Below are 11,388 nucleotides of genomic sequence, written 5' to 3'. Positions count from 1 at the left end.
CTCAATAGGAAATTCCTGGAGATGTTAGTTTCTTTTGGGCTATTTGTAGGGCTGGATAAATGCTGGGTCCACAAACCTCGCTGGATTTGAATTACGCTGGAGGATGTGGATGAACCCCAGATTGGAATAGAGGTGTCCTCAACGATTGCACGTATTTTTAATCCGCAATTGGTAGATGGTGGAGTCCCAAAATGATGGTAGAAGGATAATACCATTTTCAGCTCGTGACCCAGTGTAACGATCAGATCAGGTGATCGATCAAATTAACGTATGCCTCCTGTTATGATTATCTGTGCAATCAAGGTATGTCTGATATGTTTGGTAAAATCATGCCGCCTGTGATTATTATGTGGGAGATCAGAACATGTCATGTATTATGTGTGTGGACTATTGGTGACCCAGGGAGTGTAGCCATCTGTGGACTCCTCTGGAGTTAGGATGTAAGATAAGATCTGAGACCCCTCATAAACCAGATTGGGGGGGAGAGCAATAGTGTCCAGCCAACCGGCCAAAGTGGCTCTGGCCCTGCACTAAATGACCTCTTATCACTTGAGGAATGTATAAAATCTACTTCAAAGCAGGGAGAAATTCTTTATGGGAAAGATCCTATATCTGGAGACCTTCACTAGGCTCAGCAAGGGAATGGTTAAAAATCCCAAGGGTGGGAGGGATGAGGGAGTCTGCAAGGTATAACAAGACCCTTCTCCCTATAGTCAGTGTCACTACCTGGGGGTCTAGCAAAACAGGCTGTAGGCGACGAGAGATTTCTTGTGGAGGATCCCCCCACGTCAGGATCTGTATTTAAGTGTAAGATAGGTTCTGTCTTTTTTCCCTTTTTATTTTTGAAATTGCATTTAAAACTCGTGTGTACTTTTAAAATCACTGTAAAATCTTGTAACTATTTTTGTCTAAAGCTCTGTAGTATTTCTAGGAATAAATAATACATATTCTCAGTCCTGGTTCTGTGTTCTTAAGACTCATTAGCCTCATAAGAGAAAGGCTGGAAAACGTTACCATTGTTATCTTGTAGTGTGTGGTCAGGGGCGAGCCAAGCCGCCCCTTGCGCAGTTTCAGGCGCTAAAATCAGGTTTTGGCTGGTGGCAGTGTACCTCAAGGAAAGGACCCGAGTGTCCTGAGTGAACCCCAGTCACGGCCGGCGCTGCTCAGATTGACGTATCGGAGCAGGCGACCGGTGGGTCCGTGACATTTGGCGGCAAGCGGTGGGATGGAGAATTCATTTTTCTCTTTAAGAACTTAAGTGAGTGTGGGTAGAATTTTGTGAGAAATACCCACATCACCAGAATCAGAACTCAGAGCTTTACTATAGTTTTAAAAGTCACACAGTAAGTGCAATTTCTGTTCCCCTCCCTTCTCTTGTTTTCTTTACTATCATTTTATTTGACAAGTGTGAGACTCAGGATGTCTGATTACCGGATGATGAGACGTGATGATCTGGCGACTATATGTGTACGGAGGGACATCCCTTGGTCTGGCCTGAGTAAAGAACTGATGATAAAGGCACTCATGGAAGCCGATCGGGTTCTAGCTGCTGGAGGAAGCCAGTCCAGGGACACTCCTACTCCAAGGGCTCAGTTGGCACAAGACAACACAAGTGATGCCCTGCCAGGGTCAGATGCATCTGCTGGCAACAGTGAGTCTACACTGCAGAGTTACCTTCAAACTGCTGTCAGGCAAATGAAGGACCTGGACCCCACAATGGCCATGCAGCTAATGCAGCTAGAGGCTGAGCAGCGCAGAGCCGAGCTAGAGGCTGAGCAGCGCAGAGCCGAGCTAGAGGCTGAGCAGCGCAGAGCCGAGCGAGAGGCTGCAGAGCGTCAGGCGGAGCGTGAGTACCAGTTGGAACTGGTGAGGCTCAGCGGCCAGAGCGCTGTTGGTAACCCGGGTAGGAAAAAGCCCCGGCATGACCAATTTCCCGTGCTGGAGAAAGATGGTGACCTGGATACTTTCTTCAGGAGTTTCGAAAAGACTTGCCGGCAGTTTGCACTGGACCCCAGTGAATGGGCAAGTTATTTAACCCCTGGGCTGCGGGGAAAGGCTTTGGATGCATTTGCTGACCTTCCCCAGGAGCTGGATGGAGATTATACTGCCATAAAGAAAGCCTTGCTACAGCGTTTCAACATCACCCCTGAGGCATACCGACAGAAGTTCAGAGACTTAAAGCGCAGCCCCTCTGATACCTATGGGGGCCTGTTAGCACAACTGTCAACCCTATTGCATCAGTGGGTTGAGGGCTTGCAAGTAAAGGACTATGATAAATTGAAGGACCTATTTCTGCAAGAGCAGTTCATCGCACTCTGCCCAGCTGAGGTTAAAGAGTGGGTCCTGGACCGGAATCCCGAATCAGCAGAAAAGGCTGCCACCCTGGCAGACCAATACACCAGCACCAGGGCTTCTGTGGCAAAGAAGACCTGGGGGACGCCCGGGCAAGTCAGCTGGAGAGAGCGGAGACCCGGAGACTCGTCCCAGCAGCCCTCTTCAACTAAACCAGCAGCCGCTGCATTTGTTGGGGGGGTGGGGGGACAACCTGTTTTGGCAACCAGCCGCAGGTGTTTTATTTGCGATGAAGTGGGGCACTTCCGTTCCCGTTGCCCCAAGAGGAACTCTCCTGTGGGGGGCCCAGCCGTGAAACCTATGCCTGCCGTCCTGTGTGTAGGAGGACCCCAGGAGAGACCCCGGGACAATCTACAACCAGTCCAGGTAGGACAAAGGGTGGCGCTTGGGCTATTGGACTCAGGTGCAGATCTGACTCTCATAGATTCAGCCTTGGTGGGCCCAGAGAACATCATCCCAGGAAAGACTATTGCTGTACGGGGGGTGAGTGGGGTCCACCCTGATGTTCCTATGGCCAGGGTATACCTTGATTGGGGGGTTGGAAGAGGCATCCGTGATGTTGGGGTGCTGGACAATCTACCTGCCGGTGTGCTTTTGGGGACTGATCTTGGAAAGATGCACACTGCCTATGTCAATGAAAGTGATGTTGGTACTGACTCTGTGTTACTAGCTAACCCTTCTGTCCCTCAGGCGACCCCTGCTGAGCTTTACAATCGTAATGTAAATGTATGTGAGGTTGCAGATTTGTGTTTAGCAGAACCTAACCCTTTGCAAATGTACAGGGGGGAAGTGGGTCACAATGCCTGTACTAAGGTAGAATTATGTGATGTATCGTTACCAGATAATGTTGCGAAAGCACCAGTATCAGGGGTTGTACAGAATACTGAGCCAATCTCTGTGTTAGCAGTTCAGACAAGGAGAGCTGCAGCCCAGAACAGCTGTGATTTAACCCCTGCCTGTGTGGAAGGGGACTCCCTGGAAGTGGATACCCCTCCACCCCCCTCCCCTCCTGTAGAAGTCTCCAGTTCAGATGCTGTCCTAGAGGAGGGGGGGGGCTTGCCTGCCTTGTTTCCCCACACTGATCAGCTGCTCAGAAGTGAGGCATTCAAAGCAGAACAGCAGACCGATCCCAGCTTGGCCGCTCTCAGAGAGCAAGCCAAGGAGGTCCCAACGGGGAATGGCTCAGTCAGAGTTTATGTAGAAAATGGGCTGTTATATCGTGAGCCACCTTCCTCAGAGGACCCTGAAGATGAAGGTCCTAACAGGCAGCTGGTGGTTCCACAGGCTTATAGGGAAGGGTTAATGAAAATAGCTCATGAAATTCCCTTAGGCGGACATATGAATCCGAAAAGAACTCAAGCTCGTTTGAGGCCCAATTTTTTCTGGCCTAACATGGGGAACGATGTACCTAATTACTGTCGCTCCTGCCATGCCTGCCAGTTAGCTGGGAAGCCCGGTGACCAAGGCCGAGCACCTCTCATTTCATTACCACTTATCGCAGAACCCTTTGAGCGGGTTGGTGTAGATCTTGTGGGGCCCCTCGCTATCCCCAGCAGCTCAGGGAAACAATACATTCTCACTGTGGTGGACTACGCCACGAGGTACCCTGAAGCTGTAGCACTCTCCTCCATCCGCGCAGACAAAGTGGCGGATGCGCTCATATCCATTTTCTCCAGGGTGGGGTTCCCAAAGGAGATGCTAACTGACCAGGGTACTCAGTTCATGTCCAAGCTCATGCAGAGTCTCTGTAAGAGGATGCAGGTGGATCACCTCATCACCTCTGCCTATCACCCCCAAACGAACGGCCTCTGCGAACGCTTCAATGGTACCCTAAAACAGATGTTGAGGGTCTTTGTGGAGTCCCAGGGAAGGGACTGGGAAAGGTTCTTGCCGCACCTCCTGTTTGCATACCGGGAGGTGCCTCAAGAATCAACGGGCTTCTCCCCCTTTGAACTCCTGTATGGGCGCCGTGCCCGTGGACCCCTGGATTTGATTAGACAGGAGTGGGAGGGGAAGTTGGTCACCCCGGAAACATCCGTGGTGCACTATGTGGTGCAATTCCGGGAGAAAATGCAGTTCCTAATGGAAATGGCACAGAGCAACCTGAAGGCTGCACAGACCAAGCAAAAACAATGGTACGACCGACAGGCTAGAGAGCGTATCTTTGAGGTGGGGCAAAAGGTATTGGCTCTGGTTCCCATGAGACAGAACAAGCTGCAGGCTGCCTGGGAGGGTCCCTACACTGTAATACAACGTATCAAAGATGTTAATTACATTGTGGAAAAAGGGGAGGGACGTAAGAGGCAGAAGATGTATCATGTCAACATGCTCAAACCTTATCACGAAAGGGGGGCTTGTGTGTTTGCTGTGTGTAGTTTGCCTGAGAATGAGCAAGGAATTGACCCCCTGATGGATTTAGCAGCTGCTGCTAAGGAGGGGCGATCCCTGTCTGATGCCCACTTCAGTGATAAACTGACAGAGGCACAGCGAGCACAGCTCACTGACACACTGCAGCCCTACAAGTCCCATTTCACAGGGAAGCCTGGAAAAACACACTTGGTAACTCATCATGTAAACACAGGTAGTCAGACCCCCCTCAGGCAGCCAGCATACCGGGCTTCTCCTGAGGTGCTGGAAGCCATGAAGAGGGAAATTGATGAAATGCTGCAGCTGGGGGTGATTCAACGGTCTCACAGTGCTTGGGCTGCCCCAGTTGTACTGGTCCCAAAGAAGTGTGGGGGCACCCGCTTCTGTGTAGACTATAGAAGGTTAAATGATGCCACTGTGTTCGATGCCTATCCCATGCCCAGGATAGATGAACTGTTAGATCAGCTGGCCCAGGCACGTTACATCACTGTCATGGATCTGAGTAGAGGATACTGGCAGATCCCACTGTCACCTGAGGCCCGTGAGCGGTCTGCATTTATCACACCATTCGGCCTGTTTGAGTTTCTGGTCATGCCTTTTGGAATGAAAAATGCACCTGCGTCCTTTCAGCGCCTGGTTAATGACCTGCTGGAAGGCCAGGAGACACATGCCGTTGCCTACCTGGATGACATTGCGGTGTTCAGTCAGACCTGGGAAGAGCACCTGATCCATCTGAACAGTGTGTTAAGTAAAATCACGGGGGCCGGGTTGACGATTAAACCAGAGAAATGCCAGCTTGGGCTGGGTGAGGTACACTACCTGGGGCACTGTGTTGGAGGTGGTACCCTTCGCCCAGAGTTAAGCAAAGTAGAGGCTATAACGGAGTGGCCCACTCCCACAACCAAAAAACAGGTCATGTCCTTCCTAGGTACTGCTGGGTATTACCGAAAATTTGTACCCCACTACAGCACTCTAGCAAAACCACTGACAGACTTAACCAAAAAGAAGTTGCCCCAGGTGGTCAATTGGACAAAGGAATGTGAGGGGGCATTTTTGGCGCTGAAGTCCGCATTAGCTAAGTCACCTGTGCTGCAGGCCCCAGATTTCCAAAAGAAGTTTATAGTGCAGACTGATGCTTCCAATTATGGGCTAGGTGCTGTGCTCAGCCAAGTCAATGAGAAAGGAGAGGAGCATCCCATCCTGTTCTTAAGTAAGAAATTGCTTCCCAGAGAAGTAGCCTATGCCACCGTGGAGAAGGAGTGTTTGGCGATTGTGTGGGCTCTCCAAAAACTCCAGCCATATCTGTACGGACGTGACTTTTTAATAATTACAGATCACAACCCATTGGTATTTCTGAATAGAGTTGCCGGAGATAATGGTAAACTGCTAAGATGGAGTCTCATACTGCAGCAGTACACTTTTACCATCCAGCACAAAAAGGGTGCCCACCACAGTAATGCGGATGGACTCTCACGGCGAGGAAGTGAATAGCGCACTGAGGAGATGGTGACGTGGGTCACCACCACTGTGCGCCATTTTAAAAGGGGGAGGTGTAACGATCAGATCAGGTGATCGATCAAATTAACGTATGCCTCCTGTTATGATTATCTGTGCAATCAAGGTATGTCTGATATGTTTGGTAAAATCATGCCGCCTGTGATTATTATGTGGGAGATCAGAACATGTCATGTATTATGTGTGTGGACTATTGGTGACCCAGGGAGTGTAGCCATCTGTGGACTCCTCTGGAGTTAGGATGTAAGATAAGATCTGAGACCCCTCATAAACCAGATTGGGGGGGAGAGCAATAGTGTCCAGCCAACCGGCCAAAGTGGCTCTGGCCCTGCACTAAATGACCTCTTATCACTTGAGGAATGTATAAAATCTACTTCAAAGCAGGGAGAAATTCTTTATGGGAAAGATCCTATATCTGGAGACCTTCACTAGGCTCAGCAAGGGAATGGTTAAAAATCCCAAGGGTGGGAGGGATGAGGGAGTCTGCAAGGTATAACAAGACCCTTCTCCCTATAGTCAGTGTCACTACCTGGGGGTCTAGCAAAACAGGCTGTAGGCGACGAGAGATTTCTTGTGGAGGATCCCCCCACGTCAGGATCTGTATTTAAGTGTAAGATAGGTTCTGTCTTTTTTCCCTTTTTATTTTTGAAATTGCATTTAAAACTCGTGTGTACTTTTAAAATCACTGTAAAATCTTGTAACTATTTTTGTCTAAAGCTCTGTAGTATTTCTAGGAATAAATAATACATATTCTCAGTCCTGGTTCTGTGTTCTTAAGACTCATTAGCCTCATAAGAGAAAGGCTGGAAAACGTTACCATTGTTATCTTGTAGTGTGTGGTCAGGGGCGAGCCAAGCCGCCCCTTGCGCAGTTTCAGGCGCTAAAATCAGGTTTTGGCTGGTGGCAGTGTACCTCAAGGAAAGGACCCGAGTGTCCTGAGTGAACCCCAGTCACGGCCGGCGCTGCTCAGATTGACGTATCGGAGCAGGCGACCGGTGGGTCCGTGACACCCAGGAATGATGTTTATTGTATAAATCTCCAAAGATAAGGTGTCCAATACTAAGCAAAAGTAGTACAACAGGATAAAATCAGCAGGTGCTCCCTGACATGTTTCGCTGTCTGACTGACAGCTTTCTCAAAGGTATTGATACATATGTAAAAGACAACAACCAGTGAACGTGGTCATATAGTAAGAGAGCAGTTTGCTCATATAAAACTGCCAAAGTAACTTAGTGTGACTACATATGCTCACGTGCTCTGACTGCATTCCCGTTCCACACATAGTATCTGCATGAGGAATTCCGGACCACAACCAGCAAGCCAGGCAGGGCTGCCACTAGGAATTTCGGGGCCCAGGACTGCCAGTCTGCCCCCCCTCCTCCCCTCATCTCCCCTCCCTTTACTTACCACCCGTCTCCTGAGTCCTGCTCCAAGTCCCTCATCCCCAGCAGGCAGGTCCTGAAGCACAGGCTTCTTCAATGCAGGATGCCAGTGGCCAATTAAAATGCAGCACCGGCTGGTGAGCCAATCAGAGCACGTGTACCGGCAGCCGTTCTGATTGGCTAATGGTACACGAGCTCTGATTGTCTCAAAAGCCGGTGCAGCATTTTAATTTGCCGCCGGCATGCTGCATTGAAGAAGACTGTGCTTCGGGACCTGCACCGAGGGCAGCGCAGGAGCACAGCAGAGGCAGTTGGGGCAGGGGGGTTTGCGGTGGGCAAAATAAGCTGCCTCTGGCCCTTCCAGAGGCTGGGGCCCTGGGACAGCTGCACCACAGCACCCCCCTGTCGGCAACTCTGGCGCAGAGCTATAGCTGCATCAGCAGAGGATGCTGACATGAGTATCAGCGTGGCAGAAAATCACAGGATTTGGTGCCATCAAAGATGGTGTAAATATCCACAATGCCTATATAACTAAACTATATACGATGCCGGCTCCGAGGTGAGTGATGGCAGTGGGGTGGTGGGGTGAGCGACGGCTGTGCTGCCACTGCTTTGGGAGGAGGGATGGAAGCAGGCAGGTGGCATTCACATGGGGATGCCCAGAGTCTCTTGGGTGTACCGATGAAAACACTGGGTGCACCCAAGAAAATGCTGGGCGCCCCCATGCATACACAGGTGGGCAGCTGTCTGCCAGTTCTCAGACCTGGACTCTGCAAGTCTAAGTTAGCCGGGACTAACTTAGATTTGTGAGCAAGGGGAAAAAAACATCAAATCATTTTGCCCAGTACAGTACCCTGCAAAACATCCATTTGCAAAGTGGTGGGGATGTTCAGAGCGTGGCGTGGGGCGGGCATACGCACGCCCGGCAGCCGACGTTAGAAGGCTTGCTAAGCAGCAAATTTTCACTGCTTAATGAGCTAACTAGAATCACCACCAAAGTTCAAATCATATAGCCAATTAGTTCAAATTGCTTAGCACATATTGTATAGATCAAATTGCACCTAGCGCACATCTCACTGTACGGGGCCAGATGCACTAAGCTTCAAAAGTGATAAAATGGAGACTGTGTTTGAAAAATGACAGGCAGGAGCCGATTGGCTGTTTATAAATCTCCATTTTATCAGTTTTTAAGCTTAGTGCATCTGGCCCCATGTATGGGTACCATTAGGCTGCTTGGTTGCTCTACTTTCAGTTCATATGAATGGTTTACTATTCAAATTGATTGGTAATGCAGCCCATGTATTTCATTTCAGGCAAGTGGTGAATAAATGATCTGTCTACCTTATATCTGGCCAAATTCTGCAATGTGTTTTGGTTATCCCTACTCAGAACATAGTTTGTGCCACAAAGCAGGATTTATACTACTTCAAAAAGGATATCTTCATGTGGGTGTGGGTTTAAAATATATCATCTAAAAAAAGTTTTATAATAATCAACCATATAGCATTCAACATTTTCACATTTACCTATAAGTTACTGATACACACGTAGTATTCCAGAACAATGAGGTGATAGAATTTGACTCCAGGAGTTTGGAACCAAAGCTGGCAGCGTGTTTCACATCAGAAGTTCATTTATTAGGTAATAGATTTTGTAGATGCTGGAGAGTGAATGGAAAAGATGTGTGATAATGGCCATAACAGATACATTTGTCAGCCGGTGGAAAGGGAAAAAAACATCTGTGATTGCTTAGCTACAGTGCAGACAGATAGAGAGAATATTTCATTTTTATCCCATCTGCCAGTGTCTCGTCTTTGGCCGGGACACTGTTCTGTCTATAGGGAACTTCAAGAAGACATGAAAAACAAGGAGTCTCATGTCCCTAAAGAAGGCAAAAAATACAAACATGTAGAAGTTCCCGGAAAGATCACACTGGGCATTCACTGGGCTGTATAATGAAGTGTATCAGCCAGAAGGATACTTGTGAATAGTCAACATTTGTACTTCTTTGTTTAACACTTTCATAAATTGTCATTCAAACTGATGTCATTCCCTTTATAAAAATCATCAGATAAGATTTAAGGATTTGTCTAGTTAGATGTTCTTCAGTACCTATACAGTAGTATAGAGAGACCTTTAGAACTTTCCACCAAAACAGAACTGTCACAGCTCACTTGAAACATACCATTTAATAGGATGGGAGATTCTGAAAGTGAGAGATTTGGGGCGGGATGTTATAACATCCGCTGCCCCCCTTCGCCGGACATCGCATTTTTAATAACGGCATATGCTATAACATATGCCGTTATTCATGCAAGGGACAGCTCTTGCGGTAAGAGCTGTCCCTTGCGATGCGGTGCCGGCACTGGACTTCCGGGTCTGTGACCCGGGAGTCCATCTGCGCATGCGCAGACCCCGGCGCCGGCCGCAGGGCACGCTGGGAGGGATCCGTGATGGATCCCTCAAACAGCGCTGCGGTAAGAAGCCCATAGGCTTCTGCAGGGATTCGCCAGCATTAGCTGGCGATTCCCTCCGCAGCGCTGACACTGCGGAGGGGGCATATAGCATATAGAAATGCGGTAGAAACCCCGAAAACGGGGTTTTTACCGCATTTCTGCTATATAGCATCCCGCCCTATGTAACAAATCTCCAGTTTTTTTTAAAGTGGCAATCATTTACACTGCAAAACCAGTTTCATTTTGAAGTATAAATGATTGCCGCTTAAAAAAAACCTGGAGATGTCTTACCAAATCTCACTTTCTAAATCTCTCATCCTATTAAATTTCACCCCATGTATTAGAACCAGTGCCTCATATACCAAAAAAAAGCAGAATAAATAAATAAACGGCATGGGGTCCCTAGTCCGGCTACAACCGGCCCCGCACTCTTTGAGCCAATCATGGTTGCAGAGATAGAGTGGGCAAAAAACTTTAGTATAAATAAATAATGAATAAACTTCGATGGGAGATAAAGAAGTTGTTTTGCATTACCTACATTGTTCTACAATTATGCCACAGAAAGTTTCCATTATGTATACATACAACAATAACTAAATTATGATTGGGAGCTGCCATATGGATTAATACAGAAGGTCAAACAATTTTCACAAACAGCAATAGCAACAGCTTTGGTTTACTAGGTCCATACACACTGGGTGACTATGCCCAGCGTGTATGGACAGCGATGATAGCGTTCATCGCTGCGGGGAAAGCCACTCAGTGCATACTCCAAAGATAACTTGGAGCGTGCACAGTGAGATATCGTGGCACATGTACAGTTTGCTGATAATCAAACCATTGCAAAAACAATGGCATTGTGTACAAACATGATTTAGGCCACAGTAACAACAAACAACATAGGGCCCGATTCAGACCCATTCACTCAGCTGTGAATTCACAGCACTAGAGATTATAGAATGACCTGCGCAGTGCGCATGTGGGAGCCATCCTTGCGATCACAGCCAGGGAGGGCTAGCCATTGCTGGCTGTTCTTAAGTTAATTGGCAGGCACTGGGCGTTTGGGGGCAGATTGCCAGTGTTTTCTGGGAGTGCCCTTGGAAAACGCAGGCGTTGCCCAGCCATTGGAAGGGAGGGCTGTTAATGTCAGTAGTGGCTCTGAAGGAGGCCTTTACGATGCTGATGAAAGTCTAGATTTACTTAGCGGCTGCAGACAGGGGGAAATCCATTTTATTATTATAGTTTATTTATATGGCCCCACAGGGGTTCCACAGCTCCTGACAATACATAGATGAGCGAAAAACTAAAAAATAACG

General features: G+C 48.2%; 1 protein-coding gene across 1 annotated transcript; it reads left to right on the top strand.

Moving 5' to 3' along the window:
- Positions 1–239: 239 nt before the first annotated feature.
- On the top strand, positions 240–7,205 carry LOC146008735 (uncharacterized). Its single transcript, XM_083148370.1, has one exon. It carries the CDS (start codon positions 1,420–1,422, stop codon positions 6,208–6,210), a length of 4,791 nt encoding a protein of 1,596 aa, XP_083004496.1. The 5' UTR covers positions 240–1,419; the 3' UTR covers positions 6,211–7,205.
- The last annotated feature ends 4,183 nt before the right edge of the window (positions 7,206–11,388 follow it).

This window comes from Crinia signifera, chromosome 6 (assembly GCF_055691185.1).
Source record: "Crinia signifera chromosome 6, ASM5569118v1, whole genome shotgun sequence".
Taxonomy (NCBI): Eukaryota; Metazoa; Chordata; class Amphibia; order Anura; family Myobatrachidae; genus Crinia; species Crinia signifera.
The sequence above is the reverse complement of the archived record's forward strand: the minus strand, read 5'-3'. Positions and strand labels throughout refer to the sequence as shown.